Here is a 27855-nt window from a genome sequence, read left to right as displayed (position 1 = left end):
GCCTAACCTACCGCAGGTTGCTGTAAAGGTAAAATGGAAGAGAGGAGAATGAGGTAAGTTGCTTTGGAGGTCCCCTTTGGGGAGAAAGGCAGGATATTAACCAAGTAAACAAGTTCTCCGTGGATCAGAACAGGGGCAGGCTGAGTGGAGTCATGGGCAAGGGAAAAAAACATAAAAGCTTTTGAGTAGATCAGCGCATCTCCAAAATAATACAGAATCATCTCTTGTGCAAAATTCTTCATAGGATTTGAGTAGCAGAAGGCCCCATGCCTTTTTATTAGGGCAGCAATTAGATAAAATACATTTTCTTGTCCTTCCAAACAAAGTGCTGGGGTCTTGAAAATCTAGTTCATGAGCTGATCACAATTCATTTTGCCCCACATGCTTTCAGTAAATGGGAAAAGCACAGTCAATACAACTTTTTAAAGTTTAAAAACTTTTTAAAAAATTGTGCAGTGGTGGTTCACTTTTAAACATTACAGTTCTATGTCTTGGAATAATCTGGTGACCGCTCTCCCCTCCCATCTCCTTGACTATTGTACCTATTTTATTTGTTTAAGTAATTTGTACCCCACCTTATCTTTCCAGTCTCAAGGACTGGGGACATCTTGGGACAGACTACCTGGCAAAAAAAGATCACTTCCATCGATTTAGCAAAACAAATGGATCCCTGAATCCAACAATGCTATTAAAATGGATCTTTCTGTCTGTAAAAGTTTCTTTCTGTAAAAGTTGGTAGGTTACTGTGGTCACTCTGTCACACTTGTGTACATTGTCCCTCCCAGGGGCTTGAGGGGCTTTTTATCATTGCGACAACTTAAGTTAAATTGATTGGAGAAAGATTAGCTTGTTGAAGGTTCGTTCGTAGTTTAGCAGGAATTGGGACACCAGTGAACCCAGTCAGAAGCCATCACATTCTTCTGCACCACATTGGATTGTCTGTCTGCTTACACTGGGTATACCCAGGGTGCATATTTTAATATTCTAAAGGCCAAACTTGCCTAATGTAAGAGCCACATAGAATGCACATCAGATGTTTGAGAGCTGCAAGACATGAAAGGAAGATGTTTGAAAGCTGGAAGGAAGCCAAATCGATTGGAGAGAGAGGTGGAAAGAAAGCAACTTTAACTTTAATGCATTCTCCATGTTGCTGGCTTGGAGAAGTGATGTAAAAAGAGAAATGCTTTTTCGAAGCTGCCTGATGGGGCAGTGGGGGCTTCGAGAGCTACACAATATGTGTGAAAGAACCACAGGTGGCTTCCGAGCCACAGTTTGGCCGCCCCTGCTAAAGAGCAACACACCTCCATGGGCAGAGGTGTCCAAAAGCTGCAGCTGGCTGAACATTGACTGGACCTGTCTTTGCTGTGTGTTTGCAGACACTCCTGCTCCAAAGGCTGCACTGTTCACCACAGAAATACACAGTGGATCTGCTTTGGACACTTAATGTGTGTGTGGTGTGTAATTCCAAATGCGGAGTTAAGATTTACACTGGTGGCGATCGAAGGTGCCATGAAGAAGATGATATTGGATTTATATCCCGCCCTCAGCTCCAATGAGTCTCAGAGCGGCTCAAAATCTCCTTTCCCTTCCTCCCCCACAACAGACACCCTGTGAGGTGGGTGGGGCTGGAGAGGGCTCTCACAGCAGCTGCCCTTTCAATGACAACCTCTGCCAGAGCTATGGCTGACCCAAGGCCATTCCAGCAGGTGCAAGTGGAGGAGTGGGGAATCAAACCCGGTTCTCCCAGATAAGAGTCCGCACACTTAACCACGACACCAAATTGGTCATCTTACAGCAACCTCAAAGGCTTTCAAGACAAGAGACCTTCAGTGGTATTTGCCATTGCCTGCCTCTCAGTGGCGTCCCTGGACTTTCTTGGTGGTCTCCCAAAGGTGACCCCTTGCTTAGCTTCTAAGATCTGATGCTTTTCAGGCTAGCCTGGGACATCTGCCTGAGCAAGAGTGTGTGGCAAGTTGTTCCGGGGTGGTGAGTGGACTGGGCAGAGGCAGCAGTGAAGAAAGTCCAAGTGAAGAGGAGGGAAAGGAGGAAGCCCTGCGTTGTGACCATCAGTGAAGTTCAGCTGTGTGTGTGGGATGTTGGGCAATGTTGAGTTGTTCTGGATGGTGCCCTTGAGAGCCTTTAGAAATTCTGGGCCTCTTCTAAGGTGTGTTGTTTGTAGCAAGCAACGATCGCTGGCAAATGAGGGGCAGGGAAGTTTTCTGAGGCCTGCTTCCGTTTTCAGGCTGTTGGGCTCCGTCAGGTTTGACTGTCTGGCCTCATGGTGTTGTGGCCTGGGAGCAGGGAGGCTCTCATTGGAATCCCCACCTGTACCATCGGAACTTGCTGACTGACCGTGGACCAGTCACGCACATGGCTCAGCCTGACCTACCTCCCAGGGTTGTTGTGAGGGCAAAGTGAAGAAGAGGGGAACCAGGTGAGCTGCTTTGGCCCCCACTCCCGGGGAAGGAAGGCAGGGTGTAAACAAAGTAAATAAGATTTCTTTTTTGGGGGGGGTGAGGTCATATGTTCATTGTAGGTGTGAATGTCGGCGCCTGTGGTATAAGCTTTCATCGTAAGCCTGTTCTTGGAATGCAGAAGGTCCCAGGTTCAATCTCTGGCATCTCTAGTTTAGAGGTGATGTGAAAGACCTTTGCCTGAGACCCTGGAGAGCCAAGTGCCAGTCTGAGTAGACCAGACATCTCTTGATGGACCCCAGTGGCCTGGTTCAGAATAAGGCAGCTTTGTGTCTGTGTTGTTTCTCATGCTTTTCACAGAGGCTGTCGTTTTGATGGGCTCCTTCATGCAGGGACTTGCAGGATATCGTTGTAGACTAACAAGCCTCACGTTGTTTTAATTGCCCTGATGACTCCTCCAGGTGATTTGTGTGGCCTTTCTTAGGCAGGTGACCCTGACACCAGGTGAAAGAGCAGGGCTGTTAGGAAAAGTGGAAAGGTTACACAAAGACAGATCTCAGTAGAGGGCATTAAGTATATCCCTAGGGGTGCCAGCCTCCAGGTGGGGCTGGAGATCTCCAGGAATTACAGTTGATCTCTAGGCTGCAGAGACCAGTTCCCCTGGAGAAAATGGCTGCTTTGGATGGTGGACTCTGTGGCCTTGGACCCCACTGAGGTCCCTTCTCTTTCCAAACCGCACCCTCCCCAGACTCCCCCTCACAAATTCCCAGCACTTCAGTCCCCCCCCCCCAACTGTTCCTGGTCACAAAAGTCACCAAAATACTGGCCTAAATCTAGAGTCCCGGTAGCAAAGTTCCACTCTGCAAACTCTCTCTGCGTGTTAAGAGGCAAGATTACAGATTTGAAGCATATGCAGAATTTGAGAAGCAAAAGATGTGGTCTCCTTCCGCCTTCCCTCTTCCTGGTTAATGTGTCAGGCCTCTCTTTATGGGGTTTCCTGACTGTTTTAAAGAGACTGATGTCTGTTGAGCTCTGGCTTCCGGAAGAACCACTGAGAGGCCTGCTGGTTTTATTAGACAAAAGCCTGTTCCGTCCAGAGAAGTTCTGTCACGTCTCATCCCATGTTAGTTTAGGGTCAGTAGGGTTTGGGTCGGTACGCCTCTGAGATAATTTTGAGTTAGGGCAAATTCAGGAGGTTTTCTCCTGGCTGGTTTTCAGGGTTTTTTGTTTGGTGAAAAAGGAGTTAAGTTTGAGGAGGATTAAGAATTAATCCTGAAGTATTTGCAGGGACTTGATGGTTTAATGTTCACTCCTCCCTTTCCCATCATCCTCCTGTCATGAAGCTCTCCCTAGAAGATGTTCGTATTGTGTGTGTTTGCATCTGGCAAACAGGAGTGAGTTTCATTTCTTCCTTAGAAACTTTTGGCCAAACTGCACAGGACTTCACTAATTTTATGCAGCAGTTAGTTAACTTGTGGAACTTGCTGCCACAGGATGTGGCGATGTAGCTGCCAATATGGAAGGCTTTGAAAGGGGAGTGGACAAATTCACAGGGAATGCGGCTATCGTCTGTTATTACTTGTGGTGGATATCTACTCCCTTCAGTACTAGAGGCATTGTGCCTCTTGGTATCAGTAGCTGGGGAGCATGGACGGAAGGCTGCTGCGCACTCATCCTGGTTGTGGTCTGTCTGGTTGCCCCCCCCCCCCGCCTCAGCCACCAGCAGGGGATGGGAGAGTAGCGTTGCCAGATCCAGGTTGGGAAATTCCTGGAGATCTGGGGAGGAGGATTAAGAATTTGAGAATGATTGATTAAGAATTAATCCTGTATTGTTTGCAGGGATCGGTTAGTGTTCTCCCTTTCCCATCATCCTTCTGTTTTCCCTAAATAGACATGAAGTCCTCCCTAGAAGATGTGCATTGTATGGGTGCACTGCCGTAAAGTCCACCCTCCAAAGCATCCATGTTCTCCAGGGGAACTGATCTCTGTAGTCTGGAGATGAGCTGTAATTCCAGGAATCCCCAGGTCCCGCCTGGAAGCTATGAATCCTTGCTTGCATAATCAAGGATGGCTCTTATTATGTTCTTAAGTCATCTTTACCTCACTTTTCAGCTATTTTAGCCTCCAATCCATCTAACTATTCATTCATTAAATGCAGGTGGGCAGCCGCGTTGGTCTGAACTGAAGCATTAGTGCGCAGGCTTCCATTCTGAGTAAAACTTTGTCAGTTTTAAAGGTGCTACAGGACTCCTACTTGATATATTAAATGCATTTGTGATCAGGAAGAATGGGCACGTGTGTTCCCCTATTCGGGCATACTCTCTCTTCTACTTTGGGTTTGATCCCAGTGAAATTTTTATACTCCTTTCAGTGCGGGGAGAAGTGAATTGTTCAGTTGCGTAAACACAGGTTCTTTTCTGATCTTGGAAAAGTAAACATTTATGTGCTCATAATGTTCTTGAATGCAACACAGTTGTAGACTTGGAAGCCGGTAGAATTGGGCTGTAGGTGATTTCAGTTAGCGTACCATATGTGCCTGTGCAGAATCAGTGACTAGAAAGGGAACACTGGTGTGGTTTTGGAGGTGAACTAGAAGAAGAAGAAGAATTGCAGATTTATATCCCGCCCTTCTCCCTGAATCAGAGACTCAGAGCGGCTTACAATTTCCTATGTCTTCTCCCCTCACAACAGACACCCTGTGAGGTGGGTGGGGCTGGAGAGGGCTCTCACAGCAGCTGCCCTTTCAAGGACAACCTCTGCCAGAGCTATGGCTGACCCAAGGCCATTCCAGCAGGTGCAAGTGGAGGAGTGGGGAATCAAACCCAGTTCTCCCAGATAAGAGTCCGCACACTTAACCACTACACCAAACTAGGACAAGAGAGGGTCAGGTTCATATCCACAGATGGCCATAGAACTCATTTACTTCAGCCAGTCACTGTCAGCTTGTATGCCTTGAAGTTTACTTTTAGTTGAAATGTTTATTTACTGTGAACCTACCAACCCTATGATTTCTGGCCTCACTAACACCAGCGTAGAGGGAATGCGAAGGAGGGGTGATTAAGGTGTCAAAGGTCTTTGAAGTGTAAAACATCTAGCCCCTTCCCAGGCGCTGGCCAGGGACGAGCAAGGCCACAGCAGGGGAGGAGAGACAGACTGTGCAAGTGAAGAGATAACAGATATGGGAACTGGTTACTTTCAGTGGAAAAGTCTCTGCCTTATTGTGAGAGGTGATTTAAAACCCTTATGCTTTGATGTATGCCTATAAATGCTTGAGCTCATACCTAAGTCGCTATTAGTATCAATTAACCTGCGTAGAGAGTAACATTGTTGTAATCAATAAATGGAAACTAGTTTTGAACAAAGACAAGTCTCTTCATTCTTGGAACTTCAATGCCCCTCCGCTGACAGTCACATCCTCTCAGTCTAGCCTACCTCACGGGACTGTTGTGTGGATAAGATGGAAGAGAGGAGAGCCATATATACAGCTCTGATTTAAAAACGTGATATTCAGTATGTTAATATGAACAGATATGATGAAACTGAAATACAGGCTTAGATCCCCTGAAGGTTTTTGGGGGAGTGGAGGGATTTGTTTTTGTGGCTACCAATTCACTCACTGTTCTCCTTCCACACCAGACTGAAATGTTCCCACTCCAAACAAACCCTGTTCATGGAGGACTCCTGTCTCAGTTGGCCTTTCAGGATGTAGGAGAAAGTTGTGCTTTGTTCATCTGCCTTCCAAAAACCTCTGGGGAAACGAAGCCATAATGTGGCTGCTATCTTCCCTTTCTGAATCTTTGGGAGAAAAGTGGGCTTAAATAGTGGGGGGGGGGGGGGATTGTCTTGCATCAGTGAGTGATCATCTCAGCTGTGCTCAAATTAAATCAAAGCAATCAGAAAGGTGATTAAAAATAAATCTTAATATGATCAAAGGCTGTCCTCAACACATATTGTGTTGGTCTCATTAAATCTTTCTGCCACCCTGTTCAGGGTCTGTCTTCATTTTTCTTTTTTCTTTTTTATAACAAAACTGGCTGCATATTTTAATCTAAACTATAAGGTGTTTTCTCTCTTTTTTCTAGCTGAATGCTGATGTGGTGCCAAAAACAGCAGGTAAGATTATGCTTTTGTTGGTACTTAATTTTTTAAACAAGGTTAATTTAGATCATGTTGGTGAAAAAAACAGGAAGGAAGGAAAATTGAAAAGGTTTTCTGAAACGTCCTTGTTTCAGTCAGCATTGTGGTTTCAAGTACGGGAATGTAGGAAGATCAGTTTTATTTGCTGCCTCTGTTCTTTGTTAAAAAGGGGTGGGGGGGGGATCCTTTCTTGGAACATTATGCTGCAGCTTTCCAGAATGCTACATTGGCAAGTTATTGAACAACTACAGATTATGGTTTATAGCAGGGGTGGGGAACGTCCGTTCTGAGGGCCATTTACAGCCCTTGAGTCAACTTGGTCTGGCCCTCAGGGATTGCTGGGCCGAGCCAAGCCACACGGCGGCCTCCCTGGGGCCCAGCTGGCCGGTGAGGATTGTGAGGCACTGGCACTGGCTGGCCCAGTATCATCGGACCTCAGAAGCCAAGCAAGGTCATCTCTAGTTAATACTTGCAAGGGAGGCCACCAAGGAAGTGCAGGGTCGCTACACTATACAGAGGCAGACAGTGGCAAACCATTTGTGTGTGTGTGTGTGTGTTGCCCTGACCTGCATGGCCCAGGCTGGTCTGACCTCATCAGATCTCAGAAGCTAAGCAGAGTCAGCCCTGGTTAGTCCTTGGATGGGAGACCACCAAGGAAGTCAAGGCTGCTATGGAGAGGCAGGCAATGGCAGCACTACCTCTGAATGTCTCTTGCCTTGAAGAAAACCCTACAGGTTGCCGTAAGTCAACTGTGACTTGATGGGACTTTCCACCAACACACATTGAAAGCTATTGATCAGGGAGAAGGGTAGCGCCCCCCCCCCAATATCTTAGTTGCCTTCCTGACATCTAGCTTAAAAAGTAGATATCAAAAAGACAACTAAGTAGTCAAACAGAAGCCTCCTTCCTCTCCCCCTCCACCCGGGATGTATAGTTTATAGTGTAGAATTTTTGTCTTACGTAGAGAAGCATTCACTTGCAAGGACCTCTGTCTGCCCTCTGAGATATTACAGTGCAGAAAGGTTTATTGCCTTAATGAGACCTTGTTCAATGCACTCTAGTGGGAGTTGTATGTGCATTGGGGGAGGGGGGAGAGCAGCCCAGTTTTTCACTTCTCCAAAGCCTTTTAAACCTTCTGCAGCTAGTTACAGTCTCAACAAGGGGCAGGAGGACACTGTCTCCAGATTTGTTTTTCAAAGATCTGTTTCCTTGAAAGAAGCAGTGATGTGGATTTGTTCAGAAATGATTATTTGTCTTGCACTCGTAATACCCAGAGCTTCACAATGTGTGCTTATTCCCTTCCCCGCCCCCGACTTCTCTTTCACCAGAAAACTTTCGAGCTCTCTGCACAGGCGAAAAGGGCTTTGGCTACAAAGGATCTACCTTCCACAGAGTGATTCCTTCTTTCATGTGCCAGGTAACGAATTAACCAGTTAACTTGAAGGTGTGGAAGGCCACTCACCTAAAGACCAGAGAAAGTGGTCCATTTAATCATCATTTTCAATGAATTGCAGTCAGCTGACAGAAGAAAGGTTTCAGCTGGTGGCCAAGATGCTGATAACATCCACAACAAGGTCTGTTATTGGTCTTGTCATAAAAGTCGCTTGTGTGGGAATTTTTGCCACCCTTGAATAGTGAAGTAGTGACATTTTAGGAAGAAAACTAATGGCACAGGGGTGTCTTGGTTGCCGCCACAACTTGTTGTAGAGAATTGGTTTGCTGTGACCCGGCGAGGGCTTTCTCAGTGATGGCCCCTACTTTGCGGAATACGCCTTGTGGGGCTTGCAGGGATGGACTGCTCAGGTTGGCCTTTAGAGGTTAACCAGATAACCTGGGCTGGTTTGAATATGTTTAAATATGTATTATTTGATTTTGTTGCTTAACGTCTGTGTTATGATGCATGTAAATTGCTTCTGTGGTCCTTAGGTGAGTGATGATGGGGGAAATCTGATAAATAAATAAATAAATCCATTGCCAAGTAAGCGTATAGATGGAGGAAACCACCTTCCCTTGACCACACATTGACTGCTCCTTGGAAACATGCTGCTGAATTACAGCCGCCTTCTTCACACAAGTTCTCTGTACACTGAGTGTGCAAGGAGAGAAGAGCACCATCCCTCCACCTCTGCCTGATTTCCAGGTCAAATGCATGGAGGAAGTGTCCATGCATCCATGCCTTCCTGGAGATGGCAACCTTTGTAAAGTGGTGTCCCTGATCAGAGGGAGGAAACACATGCATGGAAGGGGTGGCAGTTCTGTGGGAGCTGGAATCGGGGGTCATCATGTTCATTCCCCATCTCTGTAGCTGCGCATTTTATTCTCATTTTCAGTGGTTGATTATGCCATGTCAAAGTTATTTATATTAATGGAGCAGGTCATTAAGGGTGAAATGTAGACACTAATTTGGGGTGGTACTGGGAGGAATTTGAGAGAGCCGGTGTCTTACAGTGGCAGAAAAGAGCAAGAGTCCAGTGGCACCTTAAAGACTAACAGCATTTGTGGCAGGAAAGAAGCCTTCATGAGTCACTGCTCAGATATCTGAAGAAGTGAGCAGTGACTCCCGCAAGCTCCTCCCCAGCCACAGATTTTGGTAGTCTTTCTGGTGCTGCTGGACTCTTGCTCTTTTCTGCTGCTGCAGACAGACTAACATGGCTCTCCATCAGTGTCGTATCGTGGGTGTGATGCCATCTCCTGGAAAACCCAGGTTTGATTTCCTGCTCTGGCCCAGTTTGGAAGCTTACTGTGTGTCACATGCATGAAGGTTCTTCACACTAAATCGGGCCACAGGTCCCTCAGAATCGGTAGCGTCTACTCAGACGGGCAGCTGGTCTCCCAGCATCTCTGGCAGAGGTCTTCACATCACCTGCTGCCTGGTCTTTTAACTGGAGATGCTGGAGATTGAGCCTGGGACTTTCTGCATGCTGAGCAAGTGCTCTCTCCAGGAGTTGCAACCTTCACAGGGTGGTTCTCGTGAGGAGAAGATGGAGGGAATAAGGTGGTGTAAACTCCTATGGGTCCGCATTGGAAAGAAAACAGAGCTATAAATATCTGTCAGTAAAATTTTAGAAATGTTTCAGCCTTGTTAGCCTGCATTAGAACAGCAAGATTCGCGTCCGGCAGCTCAACTGCATTTCCAGGAGATAAGCTTTGAGAGTCAAATATCCCTTTGTCAGATACAAAGAAATTATTTTTTGCTACTTGAAGAACAGTTTGTAACTGGATATAGCAATTGAGACAACTCTAAAATTGTTTCTGTGGCTGTTGCTTAGTAAAATAAAGACTACTGCCCAGCTTCCTTTAAGAAACCTACTTGATTATACTCCCTTGCTGTTTTTGTTCTCTCAAGGGGAGGGGGGCTTTGGCTAAGAAAACAGAATTCTCAGGAGTCTTGGCTGGTAGGACATAAGGCTGGCAATGAACCTTTTCCGCCTCTTGTTCTCTGAGACTAATCTGTGTGTTGCTGTTGCCAGAGTAGGTGTTTCAGAGCACACCATGCCCGCAATCTCCACAGACACCTCGCCTCAGATAAGTATGTGCTCAGTTTGAGTTGCAGTTAAAGCGGTTCTAAGTCAGTGAAGCGTGACTTGGGGCATGCATGAAATGGCAGTTCCTTCTCATTTGAATGCTGATTCGTTCACAGTGGCTGTAAAAATAAAGTGCAGAAGGTTGTTCAGAAAGTGAGGTAGGGTACTGGTGATGTTCAGCTTAGGGAACAGAGATGAGAAGGCCCGAAAGTAGTCGAGTCTGCATTGCTGTGGATGGTACGTGTATGGGCAGCTGTTTTCATGTGGATGCTGCAATTTTCCTAGTTCTTGTAAGGCCTCCATATGAATTTCAGTGAGGAACTAGTGGTGAGCCTCTACTTTTCTCTGCTTGTGAGGAGCAGAGATGTTGGATGGAAGAAATAGTGCCTGCATTTGAATAAAGTCAGTCCTTTTTTCCTGATGGTTAAAGGAGGGCTTAATTTCAGTGACTCCTGCTGAGGTTTTCTGCAATAGACAAACAGGTTTTCATTCTAGCATAAGCTGCCATGAACTAGGGCCCAAATTGTCAGATGTGTGGACTTGCTGTTAAGATGCTCTATAAATGTCCTGATCTGGATAGCCTAGGCAAACCTGATCTCAGATCTTGGAAGCTAAGCAGCGTCAACTCTGGCAAGTACTTGGATGGGAGACTTCCTTAAAATACCAGAGGTGAGAGGCGGGGGCAGGCTTTATTTAACCACCTCCCAGAATATCCTCAAGGCCCCCAGTAGGGGTCAGTCACCAGAGGTCACTATAACTCCCAGGTGCGCACACATACTCACATGCGCATACACATGTACACAACAATGTAAAAATACAAAAACAAGATGCTCCATAAATGAATATCTGTTTTATACTCCCCCCCCCTCCCATTCTAGCAGAATAACCTCCCTGCTTCTTTCTCTCTGCCTTCTTCCTCTCTCGTTAGGCAGTGGAAGTTTTTGTCTTTGCTAAGAACTTTGTCACTATAGAATTTAAATTCAAACTCTGCTTCAGGGTTGCTGCCTTTGCCCTATGAAGCTGTAGGAGGGATGTTTGTCATCCCAGAGACAAGGCATGAGATCAACATGATGCAGTTAATGGCCGTTAAACCAGAGGAATTGTACATTAAATGCTTAAGTATTTTTTTAAATGATGGACAGCATGCTCCCGTGTTTGCTCAGGGGTAGGCAAGCTATTATGCAGTTTAGTGTTCTCTAGCACCTTCCATCCATAGCCTACATATTTGTTCAGAATTCTTTTCTCTAAGTGAAAGTGCTGTAGTGTTTCCCGGGAAAGCAGTCCAAATGTGTTATCTTATAGTCATGTCAGTTTGTGTGGTAGGGATGCCAGCCTCCAGGTGGGACCTGGGAATTCCCTGGAATTACAGCTCATCTCCAGACTGCAGAAATGGATGCTTGGGTGGGGGGGACCTCTATCCCAGCCCTACGCAGACCTTAACCCCATCTCCAGGAAGTTCCCAACCTGGAACTGGCAACCCTTGTGGGAGTATCGCACAGCAGAACTCCAGTGAGGAGGGAGGAGGATGTGGGCCCTTCATCAAAGAGTGTTGGGAGATGGTTCCGAAGGTATTAGGAACATAGCTGAAACATATATGCAGCTACCAAGTGGCCAGTAGAATCCAGTGTGAACACATGTGCTGAAGTTACTTCCTAGTGCCACAGTCATCCCTCCAGGATCTCCATTTCTACCTCCTGGGGCACCTCTGGTAAGGCTGGTTCTTTCTCTTCAGTGTCCTTTGGTGGCAGGAGTTAGGTTGTTGGAACACAATAATGGGCAGGACAGTTCCTGCTGGATATTGGGAAGAACTTTTGGACGGAGTTTTTCAACAGTGGAATCCACTACTGAGAGAGGTGGGGGGAGCCCCCCTTTGCTAGCAGTTCCATTGTTGACAAGCACACCGGAAAAGACTGGCCCGCTGGGCACATGAATTGTGGTTGTATAAGTCCTTTGGAGCCCTTTTCAGTCCTGTTCAGCTGCAACGCGGCAGTTTCATGGAGGTGGGATCCCCAACCTTTTTTGAGCCGGTGGGCACCTTTGGAATTCTGACCCAGTGTGGTGGGCACAGCCTCAAACTGGTTGCCACACAATGGCTGCTACAGCTGACCTTCATGCACACTGAAGATCTTTGTGTTGTGGTGGCAGCTGCTGCCAAGCAACATTTTTTTTTGGGGGGGGGGATCTGCACAGCCAATCAGAAGGCTTGCTGGGCAAAAGCTCCAACCAGCCTCACCCACTTTCTGAAATCATTGGCAGGCACCAGAAAAGGTTGGTGGGCACCACATTGGGGACCGCACCATAGAGGACTGCAGCCTTTTCCAGAGATCTAAATCATTGCCACCCATCAAACCCCTTGCAGGTGGTGTCCTCTGGGTTGTCGTTAAGGGGTGTAAAGTCAAGGTTCAAAAAGCCGAGGTTTGTTTCTGTTTTGCTTTAGCTGCTACTTTATCTTCTTCCCAAGGCATTCTCTTTACTCCCAAACAAAGTTTCTTTTTACTTAAAACAATTTTATTTAGTAACATATGGTAATAATATCCAATACTAATGCCGTAAAAAGAAAAACACTCTATACCTATCCCATACATTACTCAATTTTATCCTCCCCCCATATCAAGACTCCCGCCGGTGTCAATTACTTAAAATACTAATTTAAAAAAAAAAGATAGCCTTATCACTTAAAGAATTTCCTTAAAAAAGAAAACTACATATCATCCTACAAGAGAGTAAACAAAACCTATATAAACCTACTCAGTTATTTTAGTCCATTTTCATTATTCGGTTATTATAAAAAATCACCCAATGTCCCTGTATTTTCCATTCTTTTTCCACATATCTTCTGAACTTCTCCCACTCCGTTTTAAAACTCTCCAACTCGTAGTCTTTCAAAATTCTTGTAAGTTTGTCCCGAACAAAGTTTCAACCTGAAAATCCTCAACAGAGGTGGAACTTGAATGAATCCTCAGGTACCAACGTGATTCATACCACAGACTTTCTAGGTGTTACACAGCTGTTGCCAAAAGCCACATCCCTGTGTCCAGTACTCACATGACTCTTAGTGGAAACGTCTCATGATTGTGATGTCATTGGAAGGTGTTTTAAAGCCACACCTCCTGACCAGCTGCCAGGGATGCGGCAGCTGTGGCATCATGTCAGACTCAGAGTTTCCTGCTTGGGGGTGGGGTGGGGTGGGGTGGGGTGGGAGAGACAGTAGTAGAAATAGGCATGTTGTCTTGTAACACGTCAGCCTCTGCACTGGGCTGCCCAAAGAGGCTGCGTCCCCCAGGTGCAACCGCAGAAGCGGAGCAGAACTTGCGTAACAAGTCTGCCTGGTGTCTTTGGGTTAGAAAACCAGCAATACCAATAAGAAATTGCTGGAGATCCTGTCAGTAGCAAATTGCATGGAGAGACCATCGGAACAGTAAGCTGAATGACACTGACATTGAACATTGGAAGGAAGGAAGAATTTTTAGTATTGTTGGCAAAGTTTCTACATGAAGTATAACACACAGCGTCACCAGTTTGGTGTAGTGGTTAAGTGTGCGGACTCTTATCTGGGAGAACCGGGTTTGATTCCCCACTCCTCCACTTGCAGCTGCTAGCATGGCCTTGGGTCAGCCAGAGCTCTGGCAGATGTTGTCCTTGAAAGGGCAGCTGCGGTGAGAGCCCTCTCCAGCCCCACCCACCTCACAGTTGCTTCTGGTCAACTATTGGAGATTTGGTTGGCAGTGCAGGTTTTTGTAAATGATGCTTTGGCAGCAGCTGCCTCCACAACATGAGGATCTGCACTGTATTGCTAATGTTAAGCTGTGGCAATCATTTTGTGGCTGGCTGCAGCCATTTTGTTGTGTTAGACTTCCAAATGTGCCCGCATCTTCAAAAAGGTTGGGGACCCCTTCTCTAAGCTATGCAGCATGCCTTCGAGTAAGAACAATCTTGATAGCTACTCAGAGGTGTTCCCGTATGTTATCCTTGTAAACTGGGCCAATATTATCCCATGTTGTAGTTTGGAAGCTAAGAAAATAATGGCATTCAGAAGTCTCCTTAGTGGGTCCATCACCCAGTTGAGATTTGAACACAAACTCAGCGCTCTCAAACTTTGTGTTTAACCAAATAATTATCACACTTGGATTCCTCAAAAAACAATGTTGCACATTACAGGTTTCTCTGATTATGAGTTTCATTTAGATAGATTTGATACAAGTTACTACACGGAACTCTCAATAATTGTAATTCCTTCCAGGGTGGCGACTTCACCAATCACAATGGCACCGGTGGCAAGTCCATATACGGCAGCCGATTTCCTGATGAAAACTTTGAACTGAAGCACATTGGGCCAGGTAAGCTAAAGACTGCAGATTTATACCCCACCCTTCTCTCTGAATCAGAGCGGCTTACAATCTCCTATATCTTCTCCTCCCACAACAGACACCCTGTGAGGTGGGTGGGGTTGAGGGAGCTCTTACAGGAGCTGCCCTTTCAAGGGTGACAACTGCGAGAGCTATGGCTGACCCAAGGCCATTCCAGCAGCTGCAAGTGGAGGAGTGGGGAATCAAACCTGGTTCTCCCAGATAAGAGTCCTCACACTTAACCACTACACCAAACTGACTCTAACTTTCTGTCCTTCCTCCCCCACCCCTAGTTACTTAACCAGAGGGGAGGCCTACATTTCCAGACCACCTTACACATTGTCAATAGTGTGGTAGGCCTATGGATGAGAAATGTGACTCCTCAGGATTTTTTTATGCATTGCATGGCCGGTGGCCAGCATTGTTGTCCTTAGAAGCCATGCTGGACATCCTGCACACAGCTCAGCTGTATCAGTGAAGACCATTTGGGGCTCTGTGTGTGTGACCTCGTTCTTCTGTGGAATGTGTGTCCCCCTTTGTGGGAAGCTATGTGCTCTATGTAGACCTTCTGCTCTCCCTCCTGACCTTTTCTAATAACTGCCTGACAGAAGTTTAGCATGTAATTGGAGAGGGGCTAGAACAGGGGTAGGGAACGTTGGCTCTCCAGATGTTTTTTGCCTACAACTTCCATCAGCCCCAACCATTAGCCATGCTGGCTGGGGCTGATGGGAGTTGTAGGCAAAAAACATCTGGAGAGCCAACGTTACCTACTCCTGTTCTAGAGTATCTTCTTGGCATGCAGAAGATCCTAGGTTCAATCCCCGGCATCTCCAGTTGAAAGGACCATGTGGGTGGATGATGTGAAAGACCTCAGCCTGAGACCCTTGAGAGCCCCTCCCAGCCTGAGAAGACAAAAGTGACCTTGATAGATTGATAACTTGGATTCATTATAAGGTTCATTGTGTGTTCATCATGTGTTTTTCCAGGAATGGAGGTCAGTCTCATCTTCTAGGTAAAGCTGGTGTTGAAAGTTCAGGAGCAGAAAAAGTTTTCAGTAGATTAGCTGATAGCTAGATGCTCCCTCAGTCCCTTTTCTGCTTGGCTACTAGATGGTGTTTTATCTTGCTAGTAGCCACCAGGACGATGGCAATTTACAGACCAGTTCCAGTATTTCTTCCAGAACTGGACCAACTTAATCTGGAAGAGGTTTGGTTAAAGACTGGAAGATATGGTGGATAGCATTGTGCCGTTCCAGAGGAATTCTGTGGCTCATATTTTCAGATGAAGCTCCAGTCTAAACCCTAATTAAGTGTAATTAAATGGTGGTTGTCATGTTTTGTAATTGTAATCATATGGATGAGCAGCAGGAAGAGGAAACCATGAGGTCATGCTTGTTCATTCTTGAGGGGGATGACCCAGCAAAATGTGGTCCTGTCCTCCTTGACATGATCCCCCACCAAAGTTGTGTGAGTTCGAGGGTGAAGCCCTTTAAACTCCTCGAGTGTTCTTGGTCTGACTAATGCAGCCACATTTTATTTCCTTAGATCAGGCTAGAGGTCCCCCGCCTTTTTACCCTACAGGCACATGGGGAATTCTGGCATGGGATGGTGGGTGCATCAACAAAATGGCTGCTGCAGGAGGCGGAGCCAGCCACATAATGATTGCCGCAGGTTACCGTCAGTCACAGACTGTAGATCCTTATGCTGCAGGGGCAGCTGCTGCCAAAGCTACATTTTAAAAAATATCTGCCCAGCCAATCAGATGCCTTGCTGGACAAAAGCCCTATTTGGCCCCACCCACTTCCACACCCTGAGCCTGCTTCGACAGGGAGGACGGGATAGAAATCCAAATAAATAAGAACGCTTGGTGGGGGCTGTGGGGGGGCCTGGATCAGGCTTTGGCAGACAGCGCAGAGTAGTTATGTGTCGCCAAGAGCTTGTTTCTTGAAGAGCTGGTCTCCATTCTGTATGGTGACCTCGCTTCTGAAGTGGCCAGATGGTGTTATGTCTTGGAAACTGGTCTTTAAAAAGGGGGGGGGGAATCCCCTCCAGAACCCCTAAGCTGTTGGGCGTGCCTGAAGCATCTCTTGGGATTCCAGGGGTGGTGTGTGTACGAAGCACTACTTGGAGTTGTTTTGCAAAAACAGCATAGGAAGAGGAGAGGAGCACTGGGGGAGGGGAAATTAAAAGAAGAATTTTGGGCAAGGGGGTCAGCACTTAATTGGTCCTGAATGCCGAAGAGTCATGGGATAGTGCCTGATTCCAACTGGAACACTTCAGAGTTCATGTTGAATAGACTGTGTCAGGAACGCTCTGGGAATAGCATCGCCCATTCAAGACACAGACAGAGAACAAGCTGCAAAAACAAACTGAATTACTGTGCTGGGTGTGTGTGTGGTGAATTAAATGGCTGTCTTGTTGCTTTTGCAGGTGTCCTCTCAATGGCCAATGCAGGACCCAACACCAATGGTTCTCAGTTCTTCATCTGCACAGCCAAAACTGACTGGTAAGCATTCTGGAAGCATGCACACACTGGCTCTTTGTCACAAGGCTTGGTGAAGGGCTCCAGTTCTGCTCACGGTTGGGCAGGGAGGAGGGAGGGAGGGAGTGAAGGACTCTTCCCAAGTTGTAAAGATCTCCCTTGGAAACAGTGGCTGTTTTTAACCCTCCTGGAGAAGGAGGTGGCTGAGAGGTGATAGGATCACCATCTTCGAGTACTTGAAGGGCTGTTATTTAGAGGATGGTGTGGGATTGTTTTCTGTGGCTCCAGAAGGTAGGACCAGAACCAGTGGGTTGAAATTAAATCAAAAGAGTTTCCGGCTCAACATTAGGAAGAACTTGCTGACCGTTTGAGCGATTCCTCAGTGGAACAGGCTTCCTCGGGAAGTGGTGGGCTCTCCTTCCTTGGGGGTTTTGAAACAGAGGCTGGATGGCCACCTGACAGCAATGAAGATCCTGTGAATTTAGGGGGAGGTGTTTGTGAGTTTCCTGCATTGTGCAGGGGATTGGACTAGATGGCCCTGGAGGTCCCTTCCAACTCTATGATTCTAAGTGCTCTTCTACTAGACTGTTTCTGGTTACTTCCAGTTTTAATAAGGGAATATCTAGGACTGGATGTCCACCCTGAACCTAGATGGCCGATCTCCACCCTGAACCTAGCCCAATCGCATCCTATTCCAGAAGCTACGCAGGGCTGCGTCTGATCAGTACTTGGATGGGAGACCCCCAAGGAAGTCCAGGGTTGCAACGTGGAGGCAGGCAAAGGCTCTGAACGTCTCTGGCCTTGAAAGCCCCATAAAGGAGGGGGCAGCATACGTTGTCTGCAACTTGGCAGTGCTTTCTACCACCAGGGCTTACCCAAAATTGGAGGAATAGGGAGTGATTTTTGTCAAGTCGGCTGAATTCAATAACGAGTCTCTTGATAAAGTAGCAAGTTTATTGTAATCAGAACTGTGGACCATGGCAGAGATTGAAGGACTGAAACACATATGCACTAATCCAGTATTTAAAGTATGAATCTAAAGGATTCCTACGGGGGGCAATCTATGCAACACATCTTCACACTAGGATGCTACTTCTTTCGTTCCCAGACCGAAGTCTTACCCCATACTCCCCACAGAGAACAAGGCTGGGAAGGCGCCACTATCTTGTTCACAGGTTAGCATTTCAAAGCAGGTTACACAACAAAGGCATTTCTAGAGAGGGGGCAGGAGAGTGAGCTAGCAGCCCCCGGTGTACACTGTAAAGTACCCAGACTCCTTCACTTCAGAACCAACCTTAATACAGATATTGAGTAACCCATAGCAGACTTGACATACTGCCCCCCCTAGGATCCCCCTCCTGCCGGGCGGCCTTGCAAGGAGGGCGAGTCACATTTATGGCTCCGGAACTCGGGCCCCGAGAGGCTCCGGCACTCCCCCTTCGAGGGGAGGGTTGGTGAATCTTGTGAATGCCATTTGGACGGCCCCGGAGATCTGCGCAGTAGGCTGCAATGAAAAACAGGGTGGACTTTACCAAGAGCAGGGGGGAGGTCTAACTCTACTGTCACCGGGTTGATTACCCGCTTGATTTTGAATGGCCCTAAGAACTTAAAAGCCAATTTCCTAGACGGTTGTGCCAGAGGCAGGTTTTTTGTTGACAGGTACACGGAGTCCCCCACCTTCAAGTCCCAGACTGGCACATGGCTTTTATCATACTGTTTCTTATACGCCTCCTTGGCCAGCTTCAGGTTTTCTTGAATGGCTGGCCAACATTGGCTGGGACCTTGCCACCATTGCTCGAAACTTGAGCCCGTCAATCCCTCCCCCCCTGGCAGCATGGGAATCGGCTTTCCCTCATACCCGAACACTGTTGCAAAGGGAGATGCTTTTGTGGAACTGTGAGCGCTGTTGTTGTAAGCGTATTCAGCGAAGGGGAGGAGGTCCGCCCAGTCCGACTGGCGTAGGCTCACAAAGCACCGTAGGTACTGCTCTAGCACCCCGTTCACTCTCTCAGTCTGTCCGTCCGTCTGGGGGTGATAGGCAGAACTTAGCCCCTGTTCCATCCCTAGTAACTTACAAAACTCCCGCCAGAAGGTGGCAACGAACTGAGGCCCCCTGTCACTTATGACCTTGTCAGGGATGGAGTGATGTTTGGCCACGTGGTCGAAAAATAAAGTCGCTAGTTTCTTGGCCGTGGGTAATTGGCTGCAGGGGATGAAGTGGGCTTGTTTTGAAAACGTGTCCACCACCACCAGTATGACTGTTTTCCCCCGGGAGGGGGGTAGCTCGACTATGAAGTCCATGGACACCATGGCCCATGGCCGTTTTGCTGTTTCCAGAGGCTGTAGGAGTCCCGGGGTTTTCCCCCCCCTCCTTTTTGCCATCACACACACCGGGCAACCAGCTACAAAGTCCGACACATCCTTCTTTAGGGACGGCCACCAGAACTGCCGGTGCACCAAGTGCAAGGTTTTTACATAGCCGAAGTGCCCAGCTAATTTGGAGCAGTGACATAGTTGGAGAATTTCTTTCCTTAATATTTCCGGGATGTACAGTTTCTCCCCCTTGTACCAAAGAGCGTCTTTTCTTTTCTGCAACCCCTCCGGCCGCCCACCTCCCTCCCGTTCGGCCTCTAGGGTGATTCGTTCTTTGCTTAGCCCGCTCAATTCCTTTTTCCTCTGCGAGCGGGTAGTGACCATAGCCGCCACTTGTGTGGGGGGGATCAGGGAATCTACCACTTCCTCTCTCTGGCTCTCATGCTGTGGGAGCCTGGACAGGGCGTCTGCTAGGAAATTGCGGGTCCCCGGGATGTGTTTCAGGGTGAAGTCGAATCTGGAGAAGAAGCCCGCCCACCTGATTTGCTTTTCACTCAATTTTCTTTTCCCTGTTAGTGCCTCTAGATTTTTGTGGTCCGTCCATATCTCAAAGGGCACCCTGGCTCCCTCCAACCAGGACCTCCAAGTTTTCAGTGCAAACATGACAGCGAAAGCCTCTTTGTCCCACACTGACCAGTTCCTCTGCTCCTCCGAGAACTTTCGCGAAATGTAAGCGCAGGGTCTCAGCTTCCCCTCCTCATCCCTCTGCATGAGAATGGCTCCTACGGCGACGTCGGAGGCGTCGCATTGGACCACAAACCCCTTCCGCTCATCTGGGTGGCTTAAGACCGGCTCGCTTGTGAACAGTTGTTTAAGCCGGTCGAAAGCCGCCTGACAAGTCGGTGTCCAATTCAGCTTTGCCTCCTCCCCCTTCCCCTTCGTCTTCAGGAGGTCTGTTAGGGGCAGAGCGATCTGGGCGAACCCCTCAATGAATGTCCTATAGAAATTGGAGAATCCGAGGAAACTTTGGAGCTGTCTACGTGTCCTCGGGGGGGCCCACTCTAGAACTGCCTGAACTTTGGCTGGATCCATGGCCAGCCCGTCCCCAGACACCCGGAAGCCCAAATAGTCTAGTTCCGTGCGGTGGAACTCACATTTAGACAGCTTGGCGTAGAGCTGGTGCTTCAGCAGGGTGGCCAGCACTTCCCTCACTAGTTTCACATGGGATTGTTCGTCTTGCGAATAAATAATGATGTCATCAAGGTACACCACCACCCCCTTGTACAGAAATTCCCGCAATACATCATTTATGAAATTCATGAACACCCCCGGTGCCCCTTGCAATCCAAACGGCATGACTAAATATTCAAATTGCCCCATCGGGGTGTTGAATGCCGTTTTCCACTCATCCCCCTCCTTGATGCGCACTCGGAAGTACGCGTCCCGCAGGTCAAGCTTTGTGAAAATCTTCCCCCCCGCCACCGTGCTTAGCAAATCTTTGATGAGGGGGATGGGGTAGGCGTTTGACATGGAAATCGCGTTAATCCCACGAAAATCCGTGCAAAGCCTAAGACTGTGGTCCTTTTTCTTTCTAAACAACACGGGGGCCGCGTGGGGGGCCGTCGCGGGTCTGATGAACCCCCTTTTCAAGTTCAAGTCTAGGAATTTTCGCAGCTCCTTCTTCTCAGCCCACCCCATTTGGTAGAGCTTGGCCCTGGGAAGGCTTTCCCCGGGGATTAGTTCTATCGCACAGTCTGTGCTCCTGTGGGGGGGTAGCTGGTTGGCCTCCCGCTCACTAAATACCTCCATCAGGTCGCGGTAGGCGTCCGGGACATGGTGCACCTCTTCCACCAGGACGCACGCCCTCTCCCGAGCGGCTGGCGCTCGTGGCCCCCATGCTGCCTGCCAAAGGTGCTGGTTGCAACTTGGGTCGGGAAATCTGATAGTCTGGGCTCTCCAGCGGATGAGGGGCTCGTGCTTTTCCAACCACCCCACTCCCAGGACCACGGGGTAGCCGCAGGCGGGCGCGATCACAAACGTCTCTGAGTCCCAGTGATCCTCAATCCCCAGGGGGCACGGCTCAGTCTCTTGCGTGCAGGGTTCCCCCCCCATTACTGACTCATCCATCTGTTCAAAGTGCATGGGGTGGGGCAGTTGTAAGCGTTTCAATCCCAGAGCCTCCACCACCTTGGGGGAAATCAGCTCTCTATTACAGCTCGAGTCTATGAGGGCCCGGATCTGTAGGAACCTTTTTAGCTTTGGGTTCAACAATTTGACCACTATAAAGTACAACCTTCCCGTGGGTCTCACCGTGAGCGGTGCCTCCTCTCGGTCGACCTGCTGGTTGGCACCGTTCAAAGCAGGTCGGCGTCGTTTCCCGCCGGCTCCTCTTCCCACGCCAGCTCGGCCAGCTCCTCTGACAGACGCACCTCCTCCTCTTGTAGGTCGTCTTGCACCAGGAGCGCGCTGCTCTTCGCCGCGTCCTTAGGGCGGCCGGTGGTTTTCTTGGGGCCGGGGGTGCCCGGGCGGGTGGCTCCCTGCGGTGGGGCGGCCCCGGTGGCTGATTGGGGGCAGCCGGAGGCTAGATGGTTGGGGTCCCCACACCGAAAACAACGTCGGGGCCCCCCCGGGGCAGCCACCGCCTGCTTCTTGACTTTAGGTGGCTCAGCCTTCCCGGGGCTTGCTTTCGGCGTTCCCCTGCCGGCGGCCAGTGCTTGGCGCAGCATCGCCACTCGTTTCAGGTTGGTCTCCACCTCCCCCGCCAGCTGAATCCACCCCACCAGGGTATCGGGGCGGGCTTGCGTGAGCGCTCTATCCAGGATGCTCGGGTTCAGCCCATTGGTGAAGTGCTCGATCTTCATCACCTCGTTCCAGTTCCGAGCCCGGGCGGCGTTGGCCTGGAAGTCGGCCGCGTACTCCCGGATGGATCGGGCCCCTTGCTTCATGTTCCGCAGCGCCGCCAGCGCTCGGGTTTCTTGCAGGGGGTCCTCGTACTGGGTCAGCAGGGCCTGCACGAAAGTGTTTACGAAATGGAGGACCGGGCTGTTGGTTTCGCATAGGCTCACATACCACTTCTTCGCTGCGCCCCGTAGCTTCGACCCGAGGTAGTCCACGCGGCTCATCTCATCGGGGAATGAGTCCCCCCAGTAGTGCATGTAGCTGTTTGCTTGGATCGCGAAGTAGTTCACTTCCTCCGGGTCCCCGTCGAACGTGGCGTCCAGCTCCCGGCCCCCCCCCCCAGGTCTCTTTGTCTGACCGGGGCAGGGGGGGGCGCCGCTGGGGCTTGCGGGGCCGCTCCGGGTGGAGGAGCGGCGGGGCCCTGTCGAGCCGGGGGTCCCCGCGGACCCGCCGGGGCTGGCTGTTGCTGGTGAGCCCCGGTCACCCCCAGCGCTCTGCCCAGCTGCGCGGTCAGGGTCTGCATCTGGTCCTTTAGGTCTCTCACCGCCCCGTCGATCTCCCTGCGGACCATCGCGCGAAACGTCTCGTACTCCTCATCGGTCTGGTCCTTGGGGCTCGCCCCTCCGTCCTCCGCTCCGCACTCGGCCCCTTCGCTTCCACTCTCGAGGTCCTGCGCCCCCGCGGCGCTGGCGCCTTCGCTCGCCTCGCCCGGGTGGACGGCGGCGGCCTCGGCCAGTTGGACCCGCTTGGTGTGGCGGGTCATGATCGCCTCCCGACGGACCGGGGCTTGATCCATCAGCGTAGTGGAGGTTCTTGGCTGGTATTGCCGTGGGGTCGCCACCAGCTGAAACTGTGGAGGGGAGGCCGCGGTCCTTCTGGCAGTATGGATGTGCCAGGGTGTCTCGGCCCCCTCCACTCTGGTTGGGAATCCTCCATTCTCCGGAGACTGTTCGGACATCGCCTTTTCAGTTGCCGGAAAGGTTGAACTCCAAGATAGGGAGTCCTTCAAAATGTCAAGTCGGCTGAATTCAATAACGAGTCTCTTGATAAAGTAGCAAGTTTATTGTAATCAGAACTGTGGACCATGGCAGAGATTGAAGGACTGAAACACATATGCACTAATCCAGTATTTAAAGTATGAATCTAAAGGATTCCTACGGGGGGCAATCTATGCAACACATCTTCACACTAGGATGCTACTTCTTTCGTTCCCAGACCGAAGTCTTGACACCCCATACTCCCCACAGAGAACAAGGCTGGGAAGGCGCCACTATCTTGTTCACAGGTTAGCATTTCAAAGCAGGTTACACAACAAAGGCATTTCTAGAGAGGGGGCAGGAGAGTGAGCTAGCAGCCCCCGGTGTACACTGTAAAGTACCCAGACTCCTTCACTTCAGAACCAACCTTAATACAGATATTGAGTAACCCATAGCAGACTTGACAATTTTTACAAGATCCTCCCCTCCCGTGAACTGTAGCCCTTTATCAGCAGTCTTTTCAGGTGATAGTTAAGGACATGAGCGGAAATACCTTTCCATAGTTCTTCTAGTCTGCTGCTGTACTGCTTTACTCAGTTGGCTATGTGATGTCTTAGAATCATAAAGTTGGAAGGGATTTCCAGGGTCATCTAGCCCAGCCCTCTGCACAATGCAGGAAATTCACAAACGCCTCTTCCCCACGCGCCCCCCCCCCCACTGACCCCTGCTGCATGCCCAGAAGATGGCAAAAAAAAACCCCTCCGGGATCCCTGGCCAAACTGGCCTGGAAAAAATGCTGTCTGACCCAAAGTGGAGAACAGCATTTCCTTGTGTGTGTATTATGTGATCCCCAATTGACTAGGATGTGAGGGCCAAAGACAGTGGGAGGAGCAGGGAAGGGAAACCATCGACTATGATCAGATGTAAAAGCAAGTGTATTCTGTTATTGTCCCTCACATCCAAATAATGTGTGCCAGAAATACTCACAGGTGGCTGGGCAGTGTAATTCTAATGTAACCACGCCAGTATGTGTCCTCAAGTAAATCCCAGCAAATTTTCCTACCTCTTCTGAAAGACTAGACTGAAGTCCTCTGTGTGGCGCATAATGATGGCCATTGACACCTTTTCTGGTGCCCACCAAATGTTTTTAGAAGGTAGGTGGAACCAGGTGGGGTCCACCAAGGCTTCTGATTGGCTGAGATTTGATTAGCTGTGCAGATGTTAAAAAGTATTTCTTTGGCTGCAGCTGTCACCCGAACACAATAAAGTTCACTGTGTGACTGAAGGTAAATTACAGCAGCCATTTTGTGGCTGTCTCCGCTACCCCAGCAGCCATTTTGTGGCTGCACCACCACCTTGTGTCAGAATTCCAAAGGTGTCCATAGGCTCAAAGTCTGGTGACCCCTGGATTACATAGTGTCCTTCCTAGCCAGTTTGGTGTAGCGGTTAGGAGTGCAGACTCTAATCTGGGAGAAGTGAGTTTGAATCCCACTCCTCCTCCACATGGACCTGCTGGAGTGACCTTAGGTCAGTCACAGTTCTCTCAGAGCTGTCCTCTCTAGAGAAGTTCTCAGAAGAGCTCTCTCAGCTCCACCTAGCTTCACTGGTGGAGAGAAATGAGATTGTAAGCTGCTCTGAGATTCTTGAGTGAAGGGTGGGATGTAAATCCAGTTCCCTCTTCCTCTTATGTATCTACTGTAAGAGAGGAGACACACATTTTATATCATGTTTCACTACTTGTCAAATGCTTAATGAGTGTTCAGGTCTACGATGTTAATGCTGTGACTCCCGTTATGTAATCAGACTGCTGGAGAGCTAGTCTTAATTGGATTGTCCATTCCACAGCCAACATAAGTCAGAAAAACCCTTGAATTGCAGATCAGTAATTGGTATTCTTGTCTCATGTCATGTTCTGACTGTGCCAGTGGATTAGGTCAGATGCTACTAAGAAGTGAGTCTTCTGCCCTGTAATGTTGCTGTTATTTAGTCTCCTCTCCTAAGAGCTTGGTCAAATGCCATTGTCCTGAATGGAGAAGCCAGTATACTTTGGGAGCGTGTCTTTCCCTGGAGAGCTGGCCCGTCAGGTTCCATCTTTTCCCCATGGTGTGTCCTTTACTAACATTCTACAGTTTTCAAAGATTTCAGGTTTTCACGGCTGGTAACATCATTAGGGTTTGTAGAATCTTTCGGGCTCAAGTGCCGTGTTCTACTGGAGAAAGTTTTCCTTCCAGACGTTTCGTTCTCAGCTGCGGAGAATATCCTCAGTGGCGTTGCAGCCGGAGCAGGCGCTCTGACCTTCTTGGCTGCTGTGCATTGAGTGAGGCCAGGGCTGCTGGAGAGCTGCCCTTTCACCACACCCCCACCAGCCTAGAAATAGCAGCTCTCCAGCAGCCCTGGCCTCACTCAATGCACAGCAGCTAAGAAGGTCAGAGCGCCTGCTCCGGCTGCAACGCCACTGAGGATGTTCTCCGCAGCTGAGAACGAAACGTCTGGAAGGAAAACTTTCTCCAGTAGAACACGACACTTGAGCCCGAAAGATTCTACAAACCCTAATTCTACAGTTTATCTAAAATTTAAATAATAGACTACCTCTCTCTTTGCTGCTGTTTTGAAATGGAATTTGGTGGGAATACTTGGGTGCTTTTCTCTGTTTTCTTTTCTCATCATACTTATGTTGGTTAATCCTAGCAAAATCTTGTTTTGTGCCCATGTGTAATGTGCCAATTGTACAGAAGGCTGTGATTTGAAATGAATGAGAGGTGGTGTGTCTATTAAGGTTGCCAGCTCTGGGAGGGCGGTCCTGTCAGTGGCTTTTAATCATGATGGTTAAATTCACCTCCATGTCTGGAAGCAGAATAACTCTGAATAGAAGCAGGGTCTAAGCTCAGTCATCCCTTGCCTCTAGCTGTGGCTGGCTGGTTATCTTTTGGAAACAAAATGCTAAAAAGAGAGAGGCTGCCGTTTTTGCCATCCATGTGTTTGGCAGTCACATTTAACGTGCTGATGGGATGTGAACCATTCCCCCAGCCCATTCCATTTGGCACTGGATGGCTTGAACACCAGTACTGAGTGTTTGCATTGAATATCTTCCAAACTGTACATTGCTGTTCCCAAAAGGTCAGCAGCCCTTAATGTTGCTAAGGCCCACTAAGACAAATACAATTATAGGAGCCAAATTATTCGTTTGCAAGCCTACTTTGTAGCTGTTGCCCCAAACTCTAGTTAAGCTCTTGTCCCACAAGCTTGCAAGTAGTTTTGCATTGCTTTTTGTGTCCATGCATTGTTCTTGTTTTGTGTTGCAGGCTAGATGGAAAGCATGTTGTCTTTGGCTATGTGAAGGAAGGGATGGATGTTGTGAAAAAAATCGAGAGCTTTGGCTCCAAAAGTGGAAAGCCCTCAAAGAAGATAGTCATCACTGACTGTGGCCAGCTGTCCTAACAGCAGACGTGCCCCTCCTCTTTGGGAAATCATTTCCGATGTGAAACTGAATCCATTCTTAAGCGTTTCTCTCCTGGATTTTGTACTGAAAAGAAAATAAACTTCTGAGCCATCATCTGGAAGAGTTGAAATATTTGGGGACGCTCCGCTTAGTCAGGTCTAATGTCCAATTTTGTGCTTTCAACTTAACTGAGTTGTACTGTTTTTATATAAGTGCTGAGAACTGAAAGTTTGATAACTGGAAAAAATGCAAGAACAAAGGCTGCTAGCAGAAGCCTGTTAGAAAGCCTCCAAGTACCTCAATCTTCTGCACTGGGAATTGAGTAAATGTGTAAATTCTGAATTGCGAGAATCCTAAGTAGCATATTCTCATCTAACTACCTTCAAGGCACTTGAACTCTATTTGAAGTGAATGTGTTTGACTGCTGTTGACCAACATCTATAGCAACCGGATCGATATTTCAAACGCAGGCAGTCAAGTGGTTGACTGTGTTGTTGACCTCTAGGAGTCTTGATGTTGCGTTTCCAGAAGCTCAGTCGAGATGACTTACTGAGTAGCGGGTCTTCCCCCGGGTTCATTTTCATCGGAGTTTGTCAGCAGGCTCATCGCCTAAGTAACAAACCTTGAAGTTATGTTCTGTAGGCTGTCTTTACAATCTGAAAAGATAAGCACTTCCCATCTGCTGCAACATCAGTTGAAGCGCCAGCAGTGGAGCTGATGGATTTCTTGTAATTCTCTGGATCCTTCCTTTCCTGGGCCACCAATAAGTGGAGAAGGTTAAATTTTTGTATCAATTGCTTAAAGTGAGCCTGTGAGCGCCTACCGTTAGGGTTTGACTCTGGAACAGAACAGAGCTGTAGGAAGCTTTCTTCATTTTCATGAAAAAAAATGGAAGATAACTGAATCTGTTCTGCTTGCAACTGTGAATTCCTTTGATATCCGGGATGGGGAAGGGCTCTGTTTAAAAGATGCGTTGGTCAGCCCATCTCTCATGCTAGGATCCTCTGTGATGGCCTCTTAGCCAAGTACTATGGCCTTTGTGACTTAATAGGGATGGGCACAAACTGAAAAATGCTGGTTCTGGGCAGATCCTGAACCAAAAACCAAACTGAGCTGAAAATGTCCCAGACCGAACCAGCCAGTTCCTTTTGTACCCTTAGAAAGAAGCTCATTGATTCACAGATCTTGAGCAGTGGAAGACATTTATTTTGCAGAACTAACCAGTTTAGATTCCCCTTCCTCCCAGTTTTGGCAAGCTGCAGCCAGGAGAAAGGAGGGGATTGCCCAAGTAGGGGGTTTCGAATTAGACCGCGTTTGTGTAGGATT

General features: G+C 48.5%; 1 protein-coding gene across 1 annotated transcript in view; it reads left to right on the top strand.

Moving 5' to 3' along the window:
• The window catches only part of PPIF (peptidylprolyl isomerase F), a 29969-nt gene extending 3051 nt beyond the window's left edge, over positions 1-26918 (top strand). The window contains exons 2-6 of the mRNA XM_060240782.1: positions 6497-6527; positions 7880-7968; positions 14316-14412; positions 16851-16926; positions 26393-26918. Coding sequence (XP_060096765.1) covers positions 6497-6527; positions 7880-7968; positions 14316-14412; positions 16851-16926; positions 26393-26528 — 429 coding nt within the window. The 3' untranslated portion in view covers positions 26529-26918. The remainder of the gene's footprint in view (positions 1-6496; positions 6528-7879; positions 7969-14315; positions 14413-16850; positions 16927-26392) is intronic.
• Positions 26919-27855: the final 937 nt, after the last annotated feature.

The sequence above is a fragment of the Heteronotia binoei genome, chromosome 6 (assembly GCF_032191835.1).
Source record: "Heteronotia binoei isolate CCM8104 ecotype False Entrance Well chromosome 6, APGP_CSIRO_Hbin_v1, whole genome shotgun sequence".
NCBI lineage: Eukaryota > Metazoa > Chordata > Lepidosauria > Squamata > Gekkonidae > Heteronotia > Heteronotia binoei.
Note: the sequence above shows the minus strand (reverse complement) of the source record. Positions and strands in the feature narration are given on the sequence as shown.